Source organism: Dermacentor variabilis, chromosome 2 (genome assembly GCF_050947875.1).
Source record: "Dermacentor variabilis isolate Ectoservices chromosome 2, ASM5094787v1, whole genome shotgun sequence".
Classification (NCBI taxonomy): domain Eukaryota; kingdom Metazoa; phylum Arthropoda; class Arachnida; order Ixodida; family Ixodidae; genus Dermacentor; species Dermacentor variabilis.
This window is the reverse complement of record NC_134569.1, coordinates 126031806-126059319: the sequence shown is the minus strand read 5'-3', so window position 1 is coordinate 126059319 and position 27514 is coordinate 126031806. Positions and strand designations below refer to the sequence as shown.

General features: G+C 48.9%; 3 protein-coding genes across 13 annotated transcripts in view; 2 read left to right on the top strand and 1 right to left on the bottom strand.

Moving 5' to 3' along the window:
- The window catches only part of LOC142572662 (uncharacterized), a 300880-nt gene extending 280893 nt beyond the window's left edge, over positions 1-19987 (bottom strand). For all 9 annotated transcript variants that reach the window (XM_075681936.1, XM_075681938.1, XM_075681945.1 and 6 more), the window contains exon 1: positions 19818-19987. In XM_075681936.1, the coding sequence (XP_075538051.1) occupies positions 19818-19862 (45 nt within the window). In that variant the 5' untranslated portion in view covers positions 19863-19987. The remainder of the gene's footprint in view (positions 1-19817) is intronic.
- LOC142572660 (G-protein coupled receptor Mth2-like) lies at positions 3196-15084 on the top strand. 2 transcript variants are annotated; one of them, XM_075681933.1, is made up of 3 exons: positions 3196-3575; positions 12434-13438; positions 14219-15084. In XM_075681933.1, exons 2-3 carry the CDS (start codon positions 12501-12503, stop codon positions 14505-14507), a joined length of 1227 nt encoding a protein of 408 aa, XP_075538048.1. In that variant the 5' UTR covers positions 3196-3575; positions 12434-12500; the 3' UTR covers positions 14508-15084. The 2 variants fall into 2 exon arrangements, with proteins under 2 accessions (XP_075538048.1, XP_075538049.1); XM_075681934.1 differs by lacking the exon at positions 3196-3575 and adding an exon at positions 11992-12145.
- Positions 19988-20182: 195 nt separating the features above from the next.
- Positions 20183-27514, top strand: part of LOC142572659 (general transcription factor 3C polypeptide 4-like) — a 68967-nt gene continuing 61635 nt past the window's right edge. Inside the window, exons 1-2 of one of the 2 annotated variants that reach the window (XM_075681932.1) lie at positions 20183-20449; positions 21076-21205. In XM_075681932.1, the coding sequence (XP_075538047.1) occupies positions 20327-20449; positions 21076-21205 (253 nt within the window). In that variant the 5' untranslated portion in view covers positions 20183-20326. The remainder of the gene's footprint in view (positions 20450-21075; positions 21206-27514) is intronic. The other variant, XM_075681931.1, reaches the window with a different exon arrangement.

Below are 27514 nucleotides of genomic sequence, written 5' to 3'. Positions count from 1 at the left end.
ATAGTATTAATAATGGGTTGGAGTGCATACGGCAGGCGTTACCAAGTCGCCACATATATCGCTTACCAATATTCTTGAAAAGAGGAGTGTGTACAATTATGACATTCTACCGGTACTAACATATGCAGCAGAAGCTTGGGGGATAACAAAAAAGGACCGCGCAACGAGCGATGGAAAGGAAAATGACGGGCGCAACTCTCGGAGAGGCAGCAGGAAGTCAGCGAACAAACGAGAGTAGCCGACCTTCTAACCGAGATTCAAAGGAAGATATTGAGTCGCGCAGGCCATGCAATGCGTAGTGCAGATAACAGCTTGTCTATTAGCGTTAACAAAATAGGTGCCGAGGAGAAGGGAGCGCAGTCGATGACGGCAAGGAATGATAGCTGGTGTGATGAAATCACGTAATTAGTAGGCATATAGGATGGCGCGAGCTGGCAGGGAACGGGTCACTGGAGATCTCTGACAGAGGCATTCGTGCTGCAGTAGGCACTGATGAGCATAATGATGATCGTGAAAAAAAAAAGAGAAAAACTACGACGAAACTGTGAAAGTAGATAGCTTCCCGAATGCGACTAACAGCGTGAAACTCTTTCGGACGAGGTAGCAGCGCTCTCAGGAGCCTCGAAAGAACGATGCTCGCTCGTCGGATTTCGCTCAAAGGCTGAATGTTTGTACTACAAGGGACATACATAGGTGGCGGTGAAGTACATATTTACAAAAGGAAGAGCAAAGAAAAGACAACATGCAAGTCCTCGGTTTGCTGCACCGACACTTTCGTTTTTTCTCGGAGGCAGCGGTGATTACACTCTGCGGGCGGCAATAGGGCGGTTTGCCGATAACACGGCAGTACGGATCACACTGCGGGTCGGGATAGCCGGCCGGGAGCGGACCCAGCCACTGGCCCATTGGGGCTTCCTTGCTCAGTTCACTGGCTCTCTCTTTCTCTCTCCCTCTCTAGTGCGTCGTCAGGACTAACACGTAATGTAATAAACGGGTGGCGGTCGCTTGCAATCCTCAACTATGATTATGATAATGATGATGTTGATGACGTTTCCTGCACTGTGGCGCGGAGGGCCCATGCGGCGTTTCTGCTGGGTCTCTTGGCTGCTGGCCTTGTGAAGTCGGGGGTGTTCCATGGACGGTGCCGTGCCAGGTCATGTGCCAGGAGAGGGAAGGGTTCCAAGCGACGTTTAAGAGAACGGGAAAAAAAAAAAGGTGCGAGTACATTTAAAAGTGCATGATTCAGTTTTACAAACACGGCTCCAACTATCGGAGCACACGACATGCTAGAATCTTTGCATGTCCGAGCGTTCCCCACTCGCAGGCGTCCGGATCCGCTTTCTTATGCCGTTTATTGTCATCTTTCCCTCGTCGAGGGAATTCAGTGGCCAATCACAAACGCCGAATCGTTCACTACCTTCCGTCCCCCAACGTCCTACGCCTTTTGTGGCGGCTCTCCCGTCTCCAACGTTGCACAATACGATGCAACGACGTGACAAACTGTGAACCGGCCGTCGACGCCTTGCCCCTGGAGTTCTCGACAATGGCCCGCCCGGTCATCAATTAGTGGCCTCTACATCACGGTCCACCTGTCAAGCCCTTGCGACCGTCAAGGGGGGGGGGGGGGGGGCTTGTTGTCTTGAAGTGAGCTATGAAGAGCGAATCCGAAGATATGGAACATAACTGCTTGTCCGTAAGGCTCAGGTGACGCTGACTGAGTTGTCTTGAGTGAACGATGAGGCGTGATCAGCACCCGTGACAGCTGCATTTCTGCCGGTGAAGCATCCTTTGTTCTGAGGAATCGTCAGACACAACAGCCTGGCTTGATCTTTCTATGGAGGCCTGATGCAGTTGCACTTTCACTCGTTGAGAGAGACGAGGTCGCGAAGGCCTTGCGGAAACGATCTTCGAGTTTTTCCTCGGAACACGCTATAGTAACACGTTCAAAGTCTGCGGTGACAGTAAACAACGGAATTAAATGGCAAAGGAATTAAGCAAGGCGGTCAACAGGAAACGCGGCGTGAAAGAAACGGGAGCGAAATGACCCGAAGGATTCCAGCGCCACTCAGCGCTCAATTAAGGAGGCGGCTGAAATGGCTTTAGCCCCGAGGATTTTCGCACCCATTCCCGCCGCGCCCATTCACGGTGAGGCGGGAGAAGGGGCTTCCCGGAGGCGCCATGAACCTCGGCCCTACCGATTTCGTAATCCGTCCCTGGTGCCATTACAGGTATGTGTTTGACGACGACGATGGCAACAATACACTTTATTAAGCAAAAGATGAGAGTGACAGCTATGGAGACGAATGTTTCAGGATGTTTGGAGCGCTTTGGAGGGTTTTTGTTTGGCTAAGGCATATATATATATATATATATATATATATATATATATATATATATATATATATATATATATATATATAATATACACTTAACTGGCCCGAGCCGACAGCGAATAAAGATCGACGCTGACCATCTCACATGCATCTAAGAGCACCGGTGGTAGCCAGAATTTTTTTTTTCCTGTGACGGGAAAAGAAAGCAGACGCTTGACCATAGCACGCGCCCGGTGTGGCCACCTCCTGGCTACGCCACTGCCCATGAGGATTGGCGAAACATCTGATAAGTGATGTCCCGGCGTCCGATATATCCACACAAGTCATCACCTCCCCACACGGAATACACGATTTCGCTGGCTAGACAGAACCGAAACATCAACCAAAGAGGCATACCACCACGACTGCGGAGCTAGTACTGCAATCATGCTGGTACCCATGAGGGTCACTGGGTCACGGAAGGTGCCGGAACTGAACGGCGCCACAACAGAGGAGAGCCAAGCGCTGAAGCCAAACTAACAAAACATCCCATAACTCTCAAACTGCAATATTGTAAGCAGCACCGAGGAAAAAAAAAACATACCGCAAAATCCGAGAGCGTATCATCTGCTACACGGAGACATGACCCCCTTCCGCTATCGACGGTGTACGCGGCAAAGCCAAAAAAGAAGCTCTCGGTCACCGCGACCAACGCGCACTCTCCTCCCTCTCACACCGAAAGTGTGGCAGCGAATGATGCTTCCAGCCTGGTGTCGCGTGACGGCCCACATGGGCGAAAGCGCCCTTGGAGAAAGCGAGGGTAGGGGAATGAGGAGGGGGAGGCGGATGCCCCGCCGTCCGTCCGCGCCGCAGGGGGAGACGCGGCGGCCGCCACCACCACCAGTTCACTACAACACGCTGCGAGCGGCGGACGGAACGCGCTACACGGAGAACGACCGAGCAAGCGAGTGCGCGGCGCCAAGGTTTCGCCTCCCTTCCCCCGGTCGGCCAGTTCTTCCGCAGAGACCGACCCGTGCGACCGCCAACGGATACGAACGCCTCCCCCCCCCCCCACCCCTTTTTACTCCTGGACAGCATGTAGAGCCGCACGCGAGCGACCATCACCCCGCGCGGTTGCCGACATCGTCCCGCCACCGCCGACCCCCGCTGCCATAGTGCTGCTGCTTTGCCGCAGTCTTCGCAGCGCGACTTGTGCCTTTGGATATACTACACCGATTGGGATCCCTCCACCGCCTCCTACAGGTAAGCTGGCTTGCAAGATCGATGAGAGGAGTTAGCGATCCAGCGGCGAACAGGTTCGGTGCAATGACTCGGGTTAGTGTCTACAGGCTCGCGATAGGGACCATTTCGCAGACAACTCTTACGGATGCGAAACAATATCGTTCAGGCTTATGTGCGGGAGCCTTGAACTTATATATGTACTCCGTTACTTTCTTGAGACACCGTGTCCCGGAGCGTCGCGGACGTACTTCGGGGGGCGCGCCGCTTACAAGTGAACAGTCTTCGTACGACACGTACGGGTACGCTTAGTTCTTACACTAAGTGCGTGGTCATCATCGCTCCCGATGGAGGTTCCGATGACATGACGCGAGCCCGAGCTTCTTCCCGCAGCTGCCGCCTGTTGAGTGGACCGTGCGAATGATAAGAAAAACCGCTCGTATCCACTAATCACGGCCCGAAAACCAGTTTCGTGAGCAGTGTTTTTTCGAGTTGAGAAAGCCTGCGCGCGCAGAGCTGCTGCCGTTGTTTTGACAGGGAAAGAGGGGTACGCAACGTTGGCGCAAATAAATGTTTCAGATAGCTACGCAAGAGAAAGCAAAGTAACACCTTGTTTCGGGAGAACAGCAACGGAACGGAAACAGGTCCGCGACAAGAGCGCCATTTCGCATAATATTTTGCACCGACTTCACGGGAACAGTTCACTGTCAGCAGGAGGAAGTCAGCTACCCCGCAGTAAACCTCTGCAGCAAAGGCAGCTTTGCAGGAGCCGCAATCAATTTTCCACAGCCACGTTCACAAGGCCGGTAGCGCGCCGCCATTTCGGAGAAAAAAAAAAAAAAAAGAGCGTCGACCATCACGGCGAGTAGCGTTTTTCGCTCGCGGAATAAGCTGAAAAAATCAAACATTGCGAAACAACTGCGTCGGCGGTCACGTAAGTTTAAAGAACTTGCGAAAACATACAAGGTTTCTTCGTAAAGCGGCCGCGGGGCGTACGTAGCCTATCGCTCGCAGACCTGCGTACTGCAGGCATGCATATTTCTGGATTCACGTTATAGGAATGTATTTTCGCAGCGAGCGCATTCGAAAAGCTCTGGACAGGCACACATTAGCGTAAGTAGCGCCTTTGCTGCGTATTCAGTCGAACCAACGAGAAAAGCAGCAACTATACTGCATAGAGCTGAGCGAGCCGGGGCCCGGGATCGCGCAAGTAGATAACAGCGAGACACTCGGCAGGCGAACAAGGGGGCCGGACAGCGTTCCGCCGTCTTCTTCGCTTCCTGTGTCGTTTGGAGTCCCGCTGGTTTACGTTTTTGAAATCGGCAGCCTTTTGTTACCGGACACCTCTCGCAGTCTGTGCGAGTGTTATCGAAGCGAAAGTGCGCTTCTTGCACTCTATAGCTATAACTTTCACAAACTGAGCATACGACGGAGTATACAGCCCATGCACTGGCGCAGCATATAGCTGCAAGCCTCGGGACTGAGAGAACTCTCCGTTCTGCAAACTGAGACGAGAAAACCGCGATCTCGCAGTCCGCATCCGCGGATGACTCGGCGGAAGAGTGTAGAAGTGTTCCGCCGGGGGAGGCCGTACATGTAGTGCCACAAGGCCCATTGTCTTTCCTCGTAATGCCCCTCGACCGAGGCCTTTCCAGCACCTATTAGGTATATGTGCAAACGTTTCCGCGTCTATGGGAGTCGGGACAAATATCTGACTCAGCACGCCGCGCTACACACATTCACATCGTCCGGCCACCCGTGTGACTTCAAAAAGGCAGCCTTACATCTTTTTCCTTCCTACGCCATCTAACGTCGACACGGCGGACACATCAACTGGATGCACATGGCCTGGAGCGCACACTTCTCCCTGCACAATACCAGCGATGATGCGCAGGGCTTGACACGATGAAACAGCGCGAAAGACCGACTGGAAGCAAAAGACAATAGACGGAACAACGCAGATTCAAGACGTATATATATGTGTTTTTCAATATATGTAAGGTAAAAAATGAGGACAGCGCGAAAAACCAAGGACGGAGAAGAATAATCACTACGAGCACTTCTGTCTATTCTCCATTCTTGTTTTTTCGCGCTACGCTCATTTTAACATGAATCCGTATATAGCAACTCGCCAAAATGCCAACCTTGCTACCAGCATGTTCCAATAACAATCTAAATATATCAATGTATTTATCCACTAAACTTTAGATGAGAGTCAGCGCTCTGTCTTATCTTTCGCGATGTTTCATCATGTAATCAAATCAACTCGCCGTAGTGTCCCCACTTGCGCAGCGCAGGCCTCGTCGTAGAAGCCGCGGCACTCCCTGCAAGAATCACAAGTGAAGACGAGGGTTCATCGTTTGCGAGGACGTTATGAATTTCGCCCAATGTTGACGCGAATGGCATAGCGAGAAGCTTGTGCGAAGGCGCCATTGATGGATATATACAGGAAAAGTCGCCATTGAGAGCTGATTACTCAATTTCCTCCTTTAACTTCGCAGCTTCGTTTAAGCGCAACAAGGAAGCGCCGTCTACTTACGCATCGATCGGAGGGAAGATCCCCTAACGGTTTCCCTACGTCAGTCCATTCAGTCACCACGGGTCGCCGCGGCGAGTGACTTAATACGCAAGACTGCAAACATGCAGCCTCGCATGTGAAGCGACTCTAGCGATTATCGCGGCTGCTCTAGAAGTTGGCTTCTGAATTTCAAGCTACATCGGAGAGAGTGTAGCCCAAGTCCGAGGTGAATTAGTGTACCAACACGCATCGATCGGAGGGAAGATCCCCTAACGGTTTCCCTACGTCAGTCCATTCAGTCACCACGGGTCGCCGCGGCGAGTGACTTAATACGCAAGACTGCAAACATGCAGCCTCGCATGTGAAGCGACTCTAGCGATTATCGCGGCTGCTCTAGAAGTTGGCTTCTGAATTTCAAGCTACATCGGAGAGAGTGTAGCCCAAGTCCGAGGTGAATTAGTGTACCAACCCAAGAATTACACCAATAAAGATGGGAGGTAGTTATCACTACTATTCCGAGAGATGACCATCGCGGAAATCGGCCGGCGAAGAATGGGGCGACAGGTTCCCGACTCACTCGAACTGCCGCATACCACTACATGCTATCTACAAGGTGCCCTTGCGAGAACAGGCTGCACAATCGGACAAGTGCGCAGAGTAGGTGAAATGTTTCTGCACACCGTGCCAACCGGTACGTTACTCGCGAAAAAAGCCGCCGCGAACGTATCAGGTGCCACGTAATAATGTTACACGATTACGGCGACGACAAAAGTCCTGTCGTTCCGTAAAGCGGGCACGTTCCTGCAGTCGAGATCGAAAAAGCAAGGCGCACGGCACAACAGTGCGATCGCAGAGCATGCACCGTTTACGCGGCCAGTGGCCACACAACGTCCTCCTGTCTACAGCGCGGAGAACGACCACTTCAAGACACAGCGCCATTGTGCGCTGACCGCGAGCGACCGCGCAAAAGGGAGGAAAGAAAGCTCGACGATACGCGCACGCCAAGAAGTATAGCAGAGCGGCCGTAATTTTCCGCCGCCCGTCGTAGCGCCACACGTCTGCGACGTGCCGCTTCGCGGCTCGCCCCGCGCGCCACGTCTCACGAGTCCCGACGAGGAAACGGCGCCGCCGAAAACGAGCCCCACACAATGGGGCTCGGCGAAGAGCGTCGTCACGGACACTTCATCGAGGCCATGACCACGCACAGCACGCCACGCATACGGGACCGACAGGACCAACCCACGGAGGAGCGCTCGATGAAACGGCGCAGGCTTATATAGCACGTCTGCACAGCAGACGAACCTGGCCAGTTCCGAGCGTTGGACACCGGGCTCCGACTGGTACAAGTGAGAGAGGTAGATCGGTGCACACGACGTCGACAGACAAGCCGCGCAGGCGGATCCCCGACCTCGAAGCGCATGCGTACTACCAGACGGCCGTACGAGAAAGCGGCCTCATGACGCCATCGCGGCCGCTGCAGATTTGGTTGTTTCGTGCGCGCGGCAATGAAAGGACGTTTCGGGTCACGTTTTCCCATGGACTCCATCCAACGGCGGCTTTCGAAACCGCTTCCCACGAGAGTTACTCTCAGCTACGCGATAGAGGTGCGAAGAGAGGCACACGAAATGTCCCCCTCATTATCGCGATCACTTTACCGAGAGGCTATCTCCTCGAGCATGAAATACCTTTCGATGTGGTTCAAAGGCTCGCTGGAAAGGTCCGAGCACCCGCACGGCTCTTTCTAGAGCCCGAACGTCGCACATTATTCGGCGGCCCGTTATACCCGTCCAGAACGTTACGATTGACCCAAGCTATATACATATAGAGAAGTTAAAACTGCGCGAAAAAGAAAGATTACAACGAGGACAAGCGAAAGGAACACACAACACACCACGAGCGCAGCCTGCCAACTGTTGGTTGCCAAGCAGTCGGCAGGCTGCGCTCGTGGTGTGTTGAGTGTTGCTTTCGCTTGTCCTCGATTTTTTTTTTTCACGCAGTTTTAACCTCCCTTCACGTATGAACCAGCTAGCCCTCATGAAGCGGATACGTGGAAGTCCACGCTTACTCGTTGAAAAATATAGGCCTTAGCGGACCTTGGCCGTGCACGCAAGCCTCCCAGCTTAGAAGTCATAAGCGCTCACGGAAACCATGTTTTCACAGCAAATGCTCAAGACTCCAGTGATAGACGGAAACGAATAATTACCACACGGACACTGGCCTCAGAGAGCGCACTCCGGTGCGATCTCGGAGGCCACGCACGTGCGCAGGCACGCTCGGAGGCCAGAAGGGCCGCACTGATCGACGTGCAGGCAGAATAAACCGTGCAGTGCCGCGTGGTATAGGTGAACATATAGTACAGCTGAGGACGACTGCAAGTTGAGCACGTTGGCGTATATGGATTCATGTTACTGAAATACAGGCATTCTAACACGAACACAAACGCCGTGTACACGAGTGGGGGGTTGGCGCGGCCTTCCCTCCAGCATGCGCGGACATGTTTTGCGTCTACCTTCCTTTCCGCCGTGTGTGCGACCTTTCGGTTGATAGGCGGCGTTTGTGCCGGTCCTTTTCCTCCCTACACTCGTGTCCACGTTAGCGCGCCTGCTATTCGGTAACGCGTACCGCAGCTCGTCAACAATGTTCACGGAAACTGTTTTCTGCCCCGTAGTATAATCAAGACAACCCGCCTCGCTAGCACTGACGGTTGTTGGCGCACTTCGAAAGCCGCTCCGTTGACCGTGCGCGATGATCCAACAAACACGCGCGTGTACCGGCGCTCATACGCGGGCCGAACCGACAGGTATGACGCAACCGCGGCCCCTCATCAATAGCAAATGAAGGAAGAAGACTGTCCATCGCCCGCCGTTGCGGAGCAGTCCTCTTCCGTTCAACACTGCGTGGAGTGTTGCGCGTCGCGCACGAAAGGGACGGCGACGGCGGAACGCACGCACACCGTCCTCGGGTGCTCGCGCACAGCAGCAGTCAACGTCGCCGCCGCCGCCGCCGGAAACGGTCGGCTGCGTGCAGCCCGGTCCCCGCCGCACGGGAGGGGGGGGGGGGCAGCGGCTATGCGTCCGCACGATTTGCATCGACGACATCGTCCGACGCAAGCGCAGAGATCCGAGCGGCTGATGAGCCCTCAAGCGCGGCAGACGACTGTCGATCGCAGTGTGTACACTATATGCGAGTTGCAGTGGGGCGGCGCGGGCATCGAGGAATCTGACGGCCCGCTGCGCGCAAACAATTTTCTCGGCGCGTGCGCCATAATGTGCACGTACTCGCGATGGGGGAAAAAAAAATGCAGGACCATAGATCAGAGGCGGCCACGGGTAGCACGCGGCATGGTATACCAGACGCGTGTGCGTTTGCCGCGAATCTATAGCTGCCGTCGGCATTACTTGCAGTGCGAGCAAGAAGAGCAGGCCAAGAACTCAACCGCAGCAACGAATGTAGAATGGACGTCGAGAGTCTATTAGAAACACAAGCACGACGAACCTTGTGTTTCTCTAAACACACACGCAAGTGGGGTCTTAAGACAGTGCTCTCAATGAAGTCGCTGGACCACCATGAAAACGAAACGGCGACAGGTCGCGAGTTGCCTCCTTGTCCGGTGCAAACGGTAAATTATGAGCACGTACGTAGTACGTGAGACCTTTGAAGCGCTACGTACGCACCAGCTGCTGCTGAGACACGAAGCTTCATTGTTTTAGCTTGTACAGTTTGCCGGTAAACGCTGGCGGAATGCAGGCGTTTTGGAGACATAAACGTGAGTTGTTTGATAGGCGGTGTCGCCTGGCGGCTCAGAGCTGAACCAGACGAAGAGATCCTTTAGCCACCGTAAGATGGCTAACGATTGCATCAACCAAGTGTATTATACCTTGGTGGTAGTGTAAATTTTCGGCAGGGGCGAATCGTGACACAATTACGGCTCTGCGAAAATTTAGACCAGCAGCGAAAAAGAATATACTTGGTTACTGCAATATGAGCTCTTGAAACTAAACATTTTAACAGAAATGTGTGTCTGATTGGGTTAATAAATTATGAATTTCAAGTGGCTTCAACCAAAAAGTAAGTTTATTTTCTTGACGTTTCGGAACCAACTCGATTCCTCTTCAGAGAGAGTGACAGCGGGGGTGTCGAGGCGCTACTTTTAAGCTTCCATGGTCGAGGTCCTCTTGCCTCCCCCCCCCCCCCCCACACACACACACATCGACCATGAAAGCTTAAATGTTGCGCCTGCACATTTCTGTAGTCATTTCCCCTGAAGGAGGAACCGAGTTGGTTGCGAAACGTCGGGAAACTAAACTTATTTTTTGGTTGGAGCCACTTGAAGTTCATAATGTGAGCTCTGTGTTTACCTGGTTAAGCTCTGCGCCACCAGCTGGCTCCAACGCTCCGGCCGCGCACGTTTACGCCTCCGCCCCTCTGGTAAAACGCCCAATCCGCCTGCGTTAACTGGAGTACCGGACAAGCAAAAGCTCTCTATTATAAGGCGTGACGAGGCAGTACAAGCACGCGTGGACTACATTTCTCATCGCAGCTCTTTCATTCCCAAAGGTGTCGAAGAAATAAAGAAAGACTCGCGGTAATTCAGAGTTCCAGTCGTGCAATCATCATCACGTGGTGCGTATACGTATTCAAGTCAGCACTACACCAGTTGTCTACAGGGACCCTTCATTATGAAGAACGAAAACAATAACAAAACATTGCGTAAAAAAAGACGAGGGCGAAGGTGCATGCTGTGCATGCATAGGAAACACGCTAACAAAGTGCGGGCCAAGAGAAACACACAAACCGCCGGAGATCCGTCGGGCGTATAAGCCTCACACATGACGTCTCATGGTAGACCTCGTAGGGGGCACGCGTACGGGCACGGTGCGGCGGGCAACCCCACTGTTTTTTTTTTTTTTTTTCTTCGAAGGGTTATATTTAGAGGCGCGAACGGTAAGGCGACAAAGGACCAGCCCTGCAGTCGCTCGCGGCCAGACACCGCCAATTACAGAAAGGTGTCAGTCAAGTCGGGGCTACAGTCTCGCTAGGGTTCGTGCCAAGAACGTTCGCCGCTGCGTAACGTTAAGACAACGGTCAATCACTGAGGGCGTGTGCGATGGACGTTTCCTGCGCTTTTTGTCGGTTACATCACGCGCGCGTGAAGGGTCTTCGTCTCATAACGCGGTCGCGAAACTCAGCCGCGAAAAAGCAAGCAAGCACGCACAAAGGGAAGCAAACCGCCGGTTCTTACGCAACCCCGCCCTGCAATAGCAGTACGCACAAACGGCCTCGCCGCTTATAGAAACAACCGACTCTGCTGCCGCGTATACGGTGTCGTCACCGGCTGCTGCCGTTTCTCCACGCCTAGCGCCTTCGCAGAAGGCGCCCTTGAACTGTCCGTCGCCGGCATCGACAGCTTTCGCTGTGGCTGCCGCGTCTGCAGTGCCGTTGGCCGCGGCGATAAAGCCTCGGGCCACTGTCATACAATACGTCTAGGATGCCTCGATGACGGCGGGCAGGGGCGGAACGGGTAGGCCGGCATCAAGGTATCCTATATACTCACGTGCCCATGTGGGAAGAATAAGGAGAGAGGGAGGGCATGCATGCAAAGGACACAAACAGGAGCAGCCGGAGCTTTTATGGGACGCGCCGCGAGACCGCTGCGCGCATCGTGGATTATAGCGCGTGGGAAGCCCTGCTCCTATATGCGAAGTCGCGCATAAAAGAAAAGCAATCCAAGCTAAGCGTCAGGGCTCTTCGTGGACCCGGGTTATTTATAAGATTTCGCGGTTGCGCCGCTCTAGTTTTTGCGACCGCCCACCGGCTCGTCAAGTTTCCCTTTCGCTGAACTGTCGCGTCCTCACTCCCACCGATATATAAAACTGACCCGCGGAAAGACGAAGCGCAGAAGCGAAGCGGCGTCGCGAGGGCCATACACCGCTGGAATTGAGCTCCAAGCATCGCGCCGCTGGGCTGCAGTCACCAATTTTTGCAGAGCGCGCCGTATCATTGAAATTAAGGGTGGAATCAAGAGCACTGTAGAATGACGGAGAACCGCCGCAGGAAATATCGGGCAAAGTAAACGGTGAGCTTGCTTGCAACATGCCGTTCTTCCAGGAGACGTGATGAGACATTCAAAAGCGGGTTGCTCCTTGGTGTCCCTTCTTCATACAAATCTGAAGTATACGCAGAGGCGCAGGCTCATCGGGTCACCTATTCCTCATTTCCCACACCCGAATGGTCGAACGCATCGACTGAGACTGCAAGAGTTTCTGTGCCTTTTCTTTATAACTTACAGATAACTGTATACCGTTCGTCCGAGGAAAGAACGGTCCCACCGGGGCTCACGTTCTCTTTCCTTCCCTCTGCGCAGGCGCGGGGGCCCGCGACAGCCCAGAAGCCGGCCGGATGTGGCCGGCGGCGAGCGGCGTGCGAGGCGCATGGCCATCAGCATGTTCTTGGACAGCATCTACCTCAACTGGGTGCAGCGACGCTTCCAGAACGCCACGCCCGAGGCCCGCAGCCTGCTGCGCGCCGCTCGCGTCTCGCTGCCCAACGAGGCCGCGGGCGCGCCGGGCGCCGGCGGGCCGCTCAACGCGTACCTGGCGCGCAACCCGGTGCTGCAGCTGCTGCAGAACAACCACTCGTGGCTCGCGCTGCTCAGCAACTCGACGGCCATCGGCGCGGGCGCCGGCGGCGACGACTACGCGGTGCGCGTGAGCAACGCCAGCCGCGCGGGCTCCTACTACGACCACGGCCTGACCACGCTCTACCCGTACCTGGCCGTGGCCATGGCCGTGTCGCTCATGTTCCTGGCGCTCATCTGCGCCGCGTACTGCGTGCTGCCGGACATGCGCAACACGCACGGCAAGAACCTGCTCTCGCTGTCCAGCTGCTTCATCGTGCTCTACGTGGGGCTCATCGTGGACTTCACGCTGCGCTCGGTGCTGCCGCGTCGGGTGTGCTTGGCTGTGGCCGTGGTGCAGCACACTAGTTTTCTCGCGGTGTTCTTCTGGACCAACGTGATGGCGTTCGACGTGTGGCAGGCCATTGTGACGCTGCGGCCGCTGGCCAATCCGCGCCTGCGCGAGGACCACTACTGGCAGTACGCAGTGTATGCGTGGACCGCGACGGCGGCCGTCTCGGCGCCCGCCTTCGTGCTGCACTTCACCGAGCTGGTGCCGCAGGCGTACCGGCCCCGGTTCGGCGAGGTGCGCTGCTGGCTCAGCGGCCAGCTCGCCTACGCGCTCTACTTCAACCTGCCCGTCGGCATCATACTGCTCTGCAACGTGGTCATCTTCGTGTTGACCGCGTGGGCCCTGTACCGCGCCAAGACTCTGCAGAGGGTCACCCTGCAGGCCAAGCAGCACAAAAAGATGTGAGTGCTGCGGCCACCGTGCGCGCGCCTTCCTGTCCGGCTTGTGTCGCGTAAACCCTTCGTCGTGCGGATGTCTCGTGTGGACGGAGTCGCGCCTGCCGCGTCCCATGGGTGCCCCGGGACCTCGTGTTCCCAAGCAAGCTTCGCAGCACGTGGCTTGATGACGCAGTGTTGCACTTCACTGCATTTGGCAGCAATTCAAAGCCTGACTTACTTGAGTAATCAATGTGCAAGAGTTGAAGCTTGGGCGAGTTGGTAATGGTTCCCAGTACACATACACCACAGAAATAAGCAACAGGCAAGGAGTGAAAGAGCGATGATAAATAAGTTAGGTGATATCCAGTTCATCTTTCACAAGTGACATTGCTTTGCATTTGTGTTGTTACCTGCTTGACAAGTTAACACATCAGTTCTGTTATACTTCCCAATTTTACATGAAAAACTCCTAGGGAATCATGAGTATTGCTTGACACAAATGCCGGGCTTAATTTTGACCAGTGAAAGAATTTTTATGTGCAAATGTGCTCTACATGTCAGCACTGCCTAAAAAATGTGGAACCAACCAGTGTGGAACTTGAGTTAAATAGGTGTTAGGCTGGCAACACACCTAGCTGAATAGCGAAGTGGCCTGCCAAAAGTGCACATTCATTTTATAATTAAATGTGTTGCTTTATGATAAGTCACCTCTAAAATCCATAAATAGTGCATTCACAGCTGCCACTTCAACTCTGTGCCCATGCATGGCTGACAGCTTTTTTTCTCTCTGCCCTTTTCTGGTAGGTTCTACTTGTATGTCAAGCTCTCGGTCGTCATGGGCATCATCTGGGTGTTTGAGTTCATCCCGTGGATCACTGGCTACTACAGGCTGTATGGACTTGCCGGCATGCTGAACTCCTTGCACGGCATCTACCTGTTCTTCATTTTTGTTTTCAAGCACAAGACACTTGCGCAGCTGCGCCAGCGTCTCAGCTGCTGTGGCAAAAGAACAGTAAAACCCACCCTGTCCAAGAAGTACTCGTCCAGCACGCTCACATCCATCTCCAACTGTGCACTCAGCTCGGGACCTTAGTGTGACTCCTCGTGGTTGCAGCAAAGATGTGTCGTTGTGGTGCAAAGCGGTGAAATTTTTTTTCTCCCTGTCTTGAGAACCTTGGGATATGTGATAAGTGCATCAAGAACAGCTGTGCATACTGACGTGACAATGCGATGCCAAAAGCATTTAAGAAAGAAGTGGCGTGGAGATGTGTGCAGTGAATCAACTGGACCGCCTAGCAACACTTGTGACATGCCATTGAACTGCCACTAGACTGTGGAAATATTTATAAAACATGTTGTCCATCAAGCTACAGCTTTCATATTGCTTTTGCGAGAAAATCTTGTGAGTGTGCATTTATGCTCGTTGGTGTTGTTATGCTAAATGAAGGCTTTAGGATTTTCCAAAATTAACGCACAGATCTTGTGTATTATTAATGCAACAGTGTTAATCTGCTTTTCCTTCTTGTCTGCTTCTGCTGCAAGAATATTTGCATCTGCATTAAGGAATGAATATGCCTTCACAACATGAGCTAGCACTGCCGATACGAGGTCATCGTGTTTACTGTACCTGATTTGCCAAAATCCACAATAAAGCTTGAAGGTATAAATTATGTTGAAGGAAAACGAACCAATTACAAGTTTATTTTGTAAGCAATACTTAAAGATTACTGGAGTAATCTAATAATGCACATGCATCAAATTATGTTAAAAACTTCTGAAATCTAGTCTCTTAGTGTTACGCCTAACATTTCTCGTTCCATTGCTCTTTGCGTGGTCCTCAACTTGTTCTTGACCTCCAAGTTTCTGCCCCATATGTTAGCACTGGTACAATGCACTGATTGTACACCTTTCTTTTCTATGATAGTGATAAGCTACCAGTCAGGATCTGGCAATGCCTGCTGTATGCACCTGAACCCATTTTTATTCTTCTGTAAATTTCCTTTTCATGATCAGGGTCCACTGTGAGTAATTGACCTAGATAAACATACTCCTTCACAGACTCAAGAGGCTGACTGGTGATCTTGAACTCTTGTTTTCTTGCAAGGCTATTGAACATTATCTTTTTTTTTTGCATATTAATCTTCAACCCCACTTTTACACTTTCTCTGTTAAGGTCCTTAATCATTTGTTGTAATTCATCACTAGTGCTGCTGAACAGGACAGTGTCATCTGCAAAGCAAAGGTTGCCGAGATATTTGCCATTGATCCTCACTCCTACGCCTTCCCAGTTTAATAGCTTAAATACTTCTTCGAAGTATGCAGTGCACAGAGAGGGTGTGTCTCCTTGTCTGACCCCTTTCTTCATAGGTATCTTTCTACTTTTCTTGTGGAGGACAACGGTAGCTGTGGAATCTTTGTAGATATCACACGCGTGTAGCAATATATTCACGTATGCCTCCTGTACTCCTTGATTACCTAATGACTCTATGACTGCTGATATCTCTAAATCAAACGACTTTTCGTGACCCATGAAAGCCATAATATAGAGGGGTTAATTGTACTCTACAGATTTCTCGATTACCTGATTGAGGACATGGATGTGATCAATTGTAGAATTTCCTTTCCTGAAGCTCTCTTAGTTGAGTGAACTCAAGTGTTGCTCTTATTCTATTGAAAATTATCTTGGTGAATATTTTGCACAATATTGAAAGCAAGCTAATGGATTTATAATTTTTTAATTCTTGAAAATTTCCCTTTTTGTGGATTAGTATAATGTTGGCATTCTTCCAGTTCTCTGGAACCTTTGAGGTCGTGAGACAGAAGACTAGACAGAGGGCTGCAACTATCTTTTGCAATAAGTTAGGACAATTCCACTTGGGGATGCCGATCATGGAGCTTGTTACTGTTTTCCTTATTTCAGTCTGTGCTGAAAGTTTAGAAAATTTGCATGCACTAAATATAGAATGATGGTTTCACTATTAGTAAAGCACAACACTAAAGAAAAAAAAAATGTGGCTCTGCAAATTGTTTACTCTTTGAAAATATAAAAAAATCATCCTTAAAAACTGATTAAATTTAGATTTTTACTGGTAGCAATATTACTGTAGTAATTGAAATTAATTATTCCTGACAAGCATGGCAAGCTAATATCTTTCCATGAGGTGCTACATTAAGTAAAGGTGTCTCACTGTTTGCTTTACAACCAAAGCTCTGCACAACGAGCATACCTGGACAATGTGACACCATTGAACCTTGGATATGCTGCTACTCGCAGATACATAGCTTGTGTGGTGTCAACTAAGCACATAAATCAAATAAATCTACTGCATCAGCAGTCTTTCTGTTCATCACAGAGGTAGTAAGTGATACCAAGGAGGTCGAAAGCCAAGATTTTATATCTGTCACATGCACACTTCTAAAAGCCAATGAAACCTGCAAGCTTTGTAGGCTTCATTCTGTGAACTGTTCTTAGACGGGGCCAACAAGGCTTGTCAATTTCAATAGTTTTTGAAAAACGTGTGTCTGACTAGCCCAAAATCTCCTCAGCAATGATTCATTTACAAAACTAGACAATTTTAACACTTTGACCAAGGTTACAATCATATCTTAGAACGGTTTTACCAGTTTTGTATAACAACGACTTGTTTGTTAATGTTCAGTCTAGGCCCCAGAAAAATCTATATGAAATAGCATGTACTGTGGCTTCCAGGCTCTACAGGTCAACAAAAATTCTTTATGCACGTCACGCCAGCTACGAAGACAAATACAAAATTTCTGACTTAAGCTTCGACCAATTTCTTCATATGCTTCACAACCACGCATCAATACGTACTGTGTGTGTGCAATCTCAGGTGGAGAAGATTTGCCACTGAAAATAACTATAATGGCTCAGGAAACTTTGCCATAAACTTCAGGTAAGTGCAGGAATTGATTTACTACTGTCAGCCAGCTTTTTCTGAAACTTCCCAAAATAAGGAATGCAAACTTGGGGAGGTTCCAGCTTCAGAATTTGACCACAAATGTAGTGGCACTAGCTTCTGAATGACTTCTGGGCTATATAAAAAATTCACAAATAAACACAGCTTAAGGAACCTATTAGCACAGTGTTCGGCAAAAAACGTTTCCATACAGCACATTTGATTGCGGATAAAATGCACTGGTTCGTGCCATTGCTTCAGGCTGTCAATCAATTTCAGCTTGTCTTGCCAAGTGCTAGCCCTGTGGTAGGCTGACCACCCAAGTATGATGTTGCTTCCTTATTTGATTACCAGAGTGAAATTAATTCTTTTCTCATCTATGAGTCTTGTATTCAATGTAACTTTTACAGGTTTCCATTGGCAGCATCCCACTGCAGTTGAGCAGGTAAGTAACAAGACTCAACCAGCACTTCCTCTGGCCATGAAAACACTGACCTACTTCTTGTCACAAGAGTACTGTTCTGCCTATTCAAGGCCCTTTTCTCAGTTATCCCTTTTAGGGATACTTCTACATGTAGCATCCAGTGTGACATCTCAATGGGGGGACGGGCGTCCTAACAACTGGCTCACTCAATCAGTATTCACTGAAAACAGTCGATCCAGAAAAAAGAAAAGGCCTCGGGTCGTTCTAGCCGAACATTTTCAGTGTGCCCAATAACCACGCCCCAAATTACGATCACATTCTACGACAATGAATATTCAGTTCCCTTATGCTCGGTGACAACCTATGAGTTCAGTACAAGTTCTGTCTAAAGAACCGCACTGCGCCTACCCGTTCGTGCCTTCGCACTCCAAAAACACACTTCCCGAGAGACGCTGACTGCTACGGTCCCTGCTAGTAGGCCGACGTTGAAAGAAGTTCACCTCCGCCATGAGGTACCGTAAATGAGCGAGTCTATACGAACTTTTGTTTCACAGCGGTGTATTTGATCCTGCGTTCTTATTGGTTGTCGCCAATTATAGCGTTCTACACGGACTTGCTGAGTTCGAAATTCGCGCGTCGTGTCGGTGGGCGGCAGCACACGGCAGCAAGGCAAGACACAGCGCGGACGCGGCCGAGTAAGGGGCTGCGCTGTGCTCACGCTGAGAAACGACACGTCAGAACTCGGCATTATGGCATCGGCCGACGAGCGGCCCTTTGTTTGACGGAACGTCATTTGTCAGCGGTGTCGGTCTTTTCCACTCTATTAAACACGAGTGCGCTGCCGTCCATAACAGGCGGGACGGGCGCAGACGACGAATGCATGCGGCTCATCAGCACGATGGGCCACGGTTGCTTTCGAGCTCCTCTTTGACGGTAACGGGGAAGGGTTACGCAGTACACGCATAAACTCAGTCCTTTTTCGGTTGTCGCTGCTTCAAATATATGTGCGTCAAAGAGAACACTACACGAAGAAACAGAAGTGCGCGTTACAACGTGTATAGATACGGATAGTTGGTGCTCGCGTACGCTGCGCCCTCCGATTTAGTATCTCTTCCGCGTTAAAGAAACGGGAAGATCGAGAAATACTTGAAGCGCATCCGAAAGTGTCTTTCCCCTACTTGCAGTCAGGATAGCGCACGATCGCGAATGGACTTCGTAGGAAGTACTACGAAAGACAAGGCAAAGGCGACGTTAAAAAGACAAAAAAAGAAATCCTCGGCTTGTAGCAGTGTAGTGAAACAAGACAGATGCGTCGAAAAGATGTGCGCGGTAATTATGCTTGAAAGACGCCGCCGGGGGGGTCGCAACAGACGCGCAACGACCTAACGCTCACGCGCCCGAGAGTCTCGACTTGGTCTGTCGGCACGAAAAAACGAAGAAAAGCGGGGAAACGGAGAGCGCGGTCAGATAAACGAACCATGAGAGGAACGTTAGAGATTGCGGGGGAGGAAGCCACGTTGGTGAGACGTGCTCTCACAAGGGACTCTATTCAGCGGTCTCCGGAAAAAAAAAAAAAAACATAATATAGTGGGAGGGACTCGGCTTCAGAAGCGCTACGTGCGAGTAGAGTCGCTTCACTCCGTCGATGCGGATGTGGCAGCCGAGCGTGAGAACTGAGTCCGTTAGAAGAAACGGTGTTTACTCCCTGTCATCGCTTTCCGCGCGAACATATAGAAGCGCAAGAACTCTTGCACATACGCTAACACGGCAACCCAAAATAGCTAGCCGACAATCTGGTCGCCACAACATGTGACCCTGCGTGCGCCGTTGGCGATCGCGGAAGACATATAAACACGAACCGCAAGAATAAGATCGACTCTTCAGGCATCTGCAAAGGCTTTGGATGTGTATGCGTCAGCATTGTCACCGCACTTTTCGAGCGGCATTAAATATATTTCTTTTCTTGCGCGGGAGAAACGAGGAAAGCTCTTGCAACACAGCCACATATGCGCGGCGGGTTATTTTAGAACGCGTCGGTTTGCAGGATGCAACGACCGCTTACCATCTCCTGGCCAGCCCGCAGCTTTTTCAGTCGTTCTTCCTCCATGCTGGACAACTGTCACACACAGAAACACACAGAATGGCACAAGAAAATGGAGTATAGTCTACGTGGGACAGTTCATTTTGTGGAGCATCTTCCCCAGCAACGGAGGGCACAAGGCAGCGGCCATGTTTTTTACTGATACGGCAATGCGTCTCCCACAATACCCACAATATTTTTGTATAAGAAAAACTAGATATAGCATAATTTTTAAATACAAAACTATTGTATAAATATTATTTGTCAATTATATTAAGGCGTAGAAAAACAGGTGTAGAGCAAAAATTATATACGAAACTACAAACGCGATTTTGTAGCGCTTTCTTTAGGCTTTATCAGCACGAAGAAATTGCGGGGAAGTTTGCTCTGTCGCACATGTGAGAGATGCCGTGCAGTAGCTTTGACGGTGTTGTCTTTTGATAACCTGAAGATTTAATTAGCTCAACAAAGCTGCATCCAGGGAAATTACAATGAATATATTCGAGCCCGCGTATGTGACCAATTTTGCGGGCGCCGCAAACTGCTTTTCGGCTGTCAGTTGGTCATCTCATAACAAGTTGTGCGCTATCACCAATGAAGCGATACGCGTTCTGGTGAGTTAAAGCGAATTAAATTAGTGTACAAGTCTTCAGAAGCGAAGTGCCCTTTGTTCCGGATATTATGGCAGCGACATTTAATTCGTACGGCACGTGTGACGTGGAGAAAGCCACGACGAGCATACTGAACATGTCCTCAGGTCGCGTCAAGCCCGCTTTACGGCTTACCTTCCCACGAGGAGATTATCACTAGTAAGAGCGGAAGGCGGAGCGAGCCATCTGCAGGTGTTTAAAAAAAAAAAGAATTGCGCAGAAACCATCGACGATGATTGTCAATGTAAACGAATAGCCGGAACAAACGAAAGAACGAGCGAGGGAACTAGACTTGGGAGCGCGTTAAAAAACCTCTGTTGGTCAAAATTGATCCGGAGTCTACCAGTGCGGCGTGCCCGATAATCATATTGTTGCTTTGACATGTAAAATCCCGGACTTTAACCGTTTGGCATTTGCAAAGCGTACTTCGGGTGTATCGATTCCCTTGGCCTGTGCTTAACATACGACTTAGCTTGTTTTGACACCCATTACAGATTCGTGGCCATGTTCAAGATGCGCTTGTATTTTTGCTACTTGTTTCGCTTTCTACCGCATACCATTCCCGGTTGTGTATCTCTGTCTGATTTCAGGGTTCACCTTGTTCTCCTAGTGAGAGTGGATACCCTCTCCAGTTCAACAAGGCTCGGATACCGAATCCAGACAAACCATTTGATATCGCCACAACTCCCTATGACAGCCATCTTGAGGACCTAGACATTGGTACATGCCTGTGAAATGTGTAGTACTGTTCTATGTGGCTTTGCATTACGGTGGCAAACTGGGCGAGCTGGTAATGACCGTTGAAATGAGCAATGAAATCTTGTGCACATAGTAAGCCTCGAGAAATCTATCTGATGAGGTGTGATAAGCAACTCGACCAAAGGCATATATCATGCTTGCAGCCTTTGTTTCAATTGGTTTTTAAAAGCAGTACTGACGTAAAAATATCATTTTATTTTTCTTTAATGTTGACTCCATAATTAGTGCAAAACCTCAGTTCTAAAGTGCAACAAATCATTATATCACCTTTTAGTGGGACCAGTTAAAAATGCACACTGAGCGCAGCATGGCTTCAGAAGTGAAGCTGGAAGCTTTGTATGTCATGTGACACACAGTGGTGTAACATTGTATTCACAAACTACTGACATGCATATTAATGTGTTGGACAATTAGTGTGTCACATACGTCACTTACAAAAAAAAAAGTTTTGGGCAAAGATTTCAAGGTTGCAAGCAAGCCTAAAGAACTGTGTGGCTGCATCCACGGAACTCGACGTACAAACAATTAGATGCTGGGCATTACAGGCTCAGGCCCAGACATAGTATTAGTATGATTCGATTCTAGGCACAGAAGATGCACTGAAGTCATTTTTTCCTGCCTGACTCAGAACGTCTGGGTTAAATATATATTTAGGTTGTTTTCTGATATCGGTTGGTGGCCTCCTTGCAGTACCTGAAGCATTTTTAAGCAGTTTGAAAATTGCATTAAGTGCATGCCCTACATATTGTAGAGATTGGGTTATATGAACATTGGAATAGCAAGCCGTATCCACAGATTACACTTCTGCAGTAGTAAACAGATATCTAAATCTTACTGTCAGAGGGCACTTGGTAGACGTGAAGACTTGAAAGTGATAAAAAAATGTGAAAGTGACAAACTTACGGAGCATTTCCTTTATTGTAATATTTAATGTGCCTTTACTCTATGCTTCCTTTGAGGAGCTTAATGTATTGCAAAGAAATATTTGTAGACTACAGGACCACAGAAAACGGTGAATTTTCAGGCAGTCTATGAATGCAATAAGTAAAACTACACTGGCTATGTTGTTCACGTATACTAGTACAGGCTGGAAATACACATGCCGGGCAGCTTGCCCAGGCTGTGAAAATATTCAGCTTTTCAGATTCCATGGTCAGGAAACTTTTGACAAGGGCTGCGCATTTTAAATGAATGACCAGATATGTTAGAGACCCTCTAAAATTTCTAGTTAATGTCTGCCTTACTAGATGCTTTACAAACTTTCAGCATATCTATGTGGCAATGTGTGCGACTAAAAGAAAAGTTTAGCCATTTCATTTTTCAAGTCAGATGTGGAAAGACAAAGCGAGGTTGTATTTGCATAAAAGAGACTGTATAGTTACATCCTTGGACAGGAAATGGTCTGAAAGTATTTTTATGACATTTCTACTTCACAAACTTAAGCACAACTATTTCTTCTTGGGAAAAATTCAATTCATGAGTGGTCAACTCGGGGAAAACTCGGGGAATTCTGGCTTCTATCTGGGAAAATTAGCTCTAATTTTATTGAAAGGGAACGAAAGTCGCGATAATGCTGGCTCAAGTAACAGACAGGAAGCATAATGAATCGTCTTTGATGCCCCATCGTCGGCTGGAGGAGTTGCCAGTGTACACTGAACGACCGACTTTTCGGACGGCTTCGCTGTACCACCACGTACCCTATAGAGTCAATGTATCAGAATGTCTGAAATTTCGGATGCAAGAACCTTTTGCCGTACGATTTTCCAGAGTTTTTTGCCAGGACCGCCAGGCTGAAACGGCATTAATACAAGCGACCACCGTGGCCGTTTTGGTTACCTTGCCGCCTCAAACCGGCTCTCTCGCATGCAGATCCTGCGGCAACGCTAGGCCCAGCTGCTTCGACGTTCGCTATTAAACTTCTTGATGTTGGGTGCAGTGTTTTTCATTGAATGAATTCGCCGCTGTCAGCAATGGCACCGACTCCACATTTGTGGTCCTCACAATTGGCTTCGAAGCTCAGAAGAACCGGGCTTTGCATAATGCCAGTTCCAAAAAGTCAGCTTCGCCTCTGTACAGAAATGTTCCTTCTTGAAGCATACGCATAAGTATTGCAGTGAAGCATAACAAGCGTGTGAAGAGGCTATTGCCATAGGACACAGTATGTATTCCTTAATTATACACGCGTGCACCCGGTCTCTCCTGTCACAGTCCGAGCACCGATATGACTAATACGTGTACCAACAGACCTTCAGAGCTTTTTCGAATGTACCCGTGGCGGTTTGAGTCCTTTAAGGGCAGTAAAAGACATGCATTCATTCCCAACGTGCTGATTTTTTGGACATTTTCTCGGCCCCAGGAAGTTAGAAAAATCGAATGTTGACTGTACAACTGACCAAGAAAACCATTAAATTTTTCCGTGGGGTGAACGCGCAGCGGAAAGAGGACGAGAACAGGAAGGACCTGCGCATTGTTGAATGAACAGGAAAGGAAGCATGCTGCCACTGTTTTGAAGGAGCTTGAGCTCAAAAAACAATATGTTGGCTGACGTCGAGATGCAATTGTCCCTCATCCAAACGAAAATAAACTCTTTAAAGCAGTCAAACACAACACTGAGACATCGTGTGCTGACTGATAGTATTTCAGGACAGTTGAGGTTGACATACAAGCTGTTGAGAGAGAATCTCAATTGTGACAAAGTTCGGGCCTCATACCACTAAGCTTGCTATCAGTTGATAGAAATAGCTCATATTCGAAAATATTTGCTGCTTTATGCATCTCCTTTTTAGTCTTATTTGAGAATGTCCGACTCGATCTGTAATTTTTTTCGAGAACATATTATTTTCTGTCCATTTTACTAACCCCTCCCTTCTATTCTCTTTTTGAATAAAATAAACACTACTCCTTAGTATTAAACTGGATCAAGTCAGTTTTTTTTTTGTTTTTTCAGATGCTTACTAGAAAGTGACAGCACCAGGCCACATGGTTTTAGCCCGTCTCAACATAAAACATAATTCTGCGTCACTCAGGGAATTTTGCAAAGGCACTCAGGGAAAACCTGGAAAACTCAGGGAATTTGGAAATGTCAACTTGGTAGACATCCTGTACCAACAGCTACTGACTGATTTCGTGATTGCGAGAGCATTATCAGCACTACGTCGTCACCGTCATCATCAGCCTATTTTATGTCCACTGCAGGACGAAGGCTTCTCCCTGTGATCTCCAATTACCCTTGTCTTGCGCCTGCCGATTCTAACTAGTGCCAGTGAATTTCCTAATTTCATCGCTCCACCTAGTCTTCTGCCGTCCTCAACTGCGTTTCCCTTCTCTTGGTATCCATTCTCTAACCCTAATGGTCCAATGGTTATCTAACCTACGCATTACATGACCTGCCCAGCTCCATTTCTTTCTCTTAATGTCAATTACAATATCGGCTATCCCTGTTTGCTTTCTGATCCACACCGTTCTCTTCCTGTCTCTTAACATTATGCCTAACATTCTTCGTGGTCCTTAACTTGTTTTCGAGCTTCTTTGTCTGTCTCCAAGTTTCTTCCCCATATGTCAGCACTGGTAGAATGCATTGATCATACACCTTTCTTTTTAATGACAATGGTAAGCTTCCAGTCAGGATCTGACAATGTCTGCCGAATGCGCTCCAACCCATTTTTGTTCTTTTGTAAATTTCTTTCTCATGATCAGGGTCCCCCATGAGCAGTTGACCTAGGCGAACATACTCCTTCACAGACTAGACTCTAGAGGCTGAATGGCGATCCTGAACTCTTGTTCCCTTGCACGGCTATTGATCATTATCTTTGTTTTCAGCATATTAATCTTCAATCCAACTCTTACACTCTCTCTGTTGAGGTCCTCAATCATTTGTTGTAACTCGTCCCCAGTGTTGCTGAACAGGACAATGTCATCTGCAAATTGAAGGTTGCTGAGATATTCGCCGTTGATCCTTCTAAGCCTTCCCAGTTTAATAGCCTGAGTACTCCTTCGAAGCACACAGTGAGTAGCATTGGAGAGATTGTGTGTCCTTGTCTGACCCCTTTCTTTATAGGCAGGCACGTACCCAGGATTTTTTTTCGGGGGGGGTGGGGGCACCACCTCCATCATCATCATCATCATGTTTTATGTCCACTGCAGGACGAAGGCCTCTCCCTGCGATCTCCAATTACCCCTGTCCTGTGCCAACCGATTCCAACTAGCGCCCGCGAATTTCCTAATTTCATCGCTCCACCTAGTGTTTTGTCGTCCTTGATTGCGTTTCCCTTCTCTTGGTACCCATTCTGTAACCCTAATGGTCCAACGGTTATCTAACCTGCGCATTACATGACCTGCCCAGCTACATTTTTTCCTCTTGATGTCAATTAGAATATCGTCTATACCCGTTCGCTCTCTGATCCAAACCACTCTCTTTGTCTCTTAACGTTATGCCTAGCAATCTTCGTTCGATCGCTCTTTGCGTGGTCCTTAACTTGCTCTCAAGTCTCTGCCCCATATGCACTGGCATAATGCACTGGCAAATGCATTGGCACTGGACATATTGCACTGGCAAAATGCACTGATTGCACACCTTACTTTTCAATAATAATGGTAAGCTTCCAGTCAGGAGCTGGCAATGTCTGCCGTATGCGATCCAACCTATGTTTAGTCTTCGGTGAATTTCCTTCTCATGATCAGGGTTCCCTCTGATTAATTGACCTAGGTAAACATACTCCTTCACAGTCTCTAGTGGCCGACTGGCCATCCTGATCTCTTGTTCCTTTGCCCGGCTATTTATCATTATCTTCATCTTCTGCATAATAATATTCAACCCCACTCTTACACTCTCTCTGTTAAGGTCTCCAATCATTTGTTGTAACTCGTCTGCATTGTTGTTGAATAGAACAATGTCATCGGCAAACTGAAGGTTGCCGAGATATTTATCGTCGATCTTTACTCCTAAGCCTTCCCAGTTTAATAGCTTGAATTCTTCTAAGCACGCAGAAGATAGCTTTGGAGAAATTGTGTCTCCCTGTCTGACCCCTTTCTCTATAGGTCTCTCCTGCTTTCCTTGTGTAGAATTAAGGTAGCTGTAGAACCTCTGTAGATATTCTAACGCGAAAGACGAGTCAGTATGATGAGAAACTACTTACAGATTATATTTACAACAACGGTTGCAGCGCTGACCGGTTAGATTCACAGCGCGAGCCCAGTTTGTTCTTCCTCCTCTTTTCTGGAGTGATGGCGCCTACGCGCCTCGTTCAAACAAACGCATGTAGCAATATTTACCAAGCTTTTTACGTAAGCGTTCTGTACTCCTTGATTACGTAGTGCCTCTGTGATTGCTGGTATCTCTACTGAATCAAATGCCTTTTCGTTATCTATATAAGCCACATAGAGAGGCTTATTGAACTCTGCAGATTTCGCGATAGCCTGATGGATGACATGGATGTGATCCATTGTAAAGTATCTCTTCCTGAAGCCAGCCTGTTCCCTTGGTTCACAAAATCCAGTGTTAACCTTATTCTATTGGAGATTATTTTGGTAAATATTTTATATAATACTGGGAGCAAGCTAATGGTCCCATAATTGTTCAATTCTTTAACGTCTCCTTTTTTTTGTGGATTAGTATAATGTCTGCATTCTTCCAGTTTTCTGGGACCCTTGTAGTCGATAGACACTTCGTATAAAGAGCCGCCAGTTTTCCAAGCATTATGTCTCCTCCATCTTTGATTAAATCGACTGTTATTCCACGTTATCCTCCCGCTCTTCATCGTTTCATGTCTTGCAGGGCCCTTCTGACTTCATCGCTAGTTATAGGAGAGTTTCTGTATACTGTTCATTACTGTTTCTAAGTGAACTATCGTGACTCCTCTAGGCATTGTATACAGGTCAGCTTAGAATTTTTCCGCTGCTTTTACTATATCTTCGAGATTGCTGATGATATTATCCTTCTTATCTTTTAGTGCACACATCATGGTTTGTCCTATGCCAGGTTTCTTTCTTACTGATTTCAGGCTGCATTCATTTTTTACGGCTTCTTCAGTCTTTCTCATGTTATAGTTTCGAATATCAGTTATTTTCGCCTTGTTGATCAGTTTTGACAGTTCCGCGAATTGCGTAACGCTGTGCGGCCGCCAGTCCCATACAACCGCGTAGAGCGCAGGACTCTGCGATTCTAGACGTACTGCGCTCACTGCGAAAGGTTAGAAAAACACCCACATAAGCACAGCAGAGAAGTGGCTACGTGAGGCAGTTCGACCGATAACTGTAGAAGCGTCATTCAAA

What these genes read in the sequence shown, in the direction of transcription:
- LOC142572660 (XM_075681933.1), top strand. Translation starts at nt 12,501, where the DNA reads ATGGCCATCAGCATGTTCTTGGACAGCATCTACCTCAACTGGGTGCAG. An exon ending in GCCAAGCAGCACAAAAAGAT is followed by an intron (nt 13,439 to 14,218) that starts GTGAGTGCTGCG and finishes CTTTTCTGGTAG; the next exon opens with GTTCTACTTGTATGTCAAGC.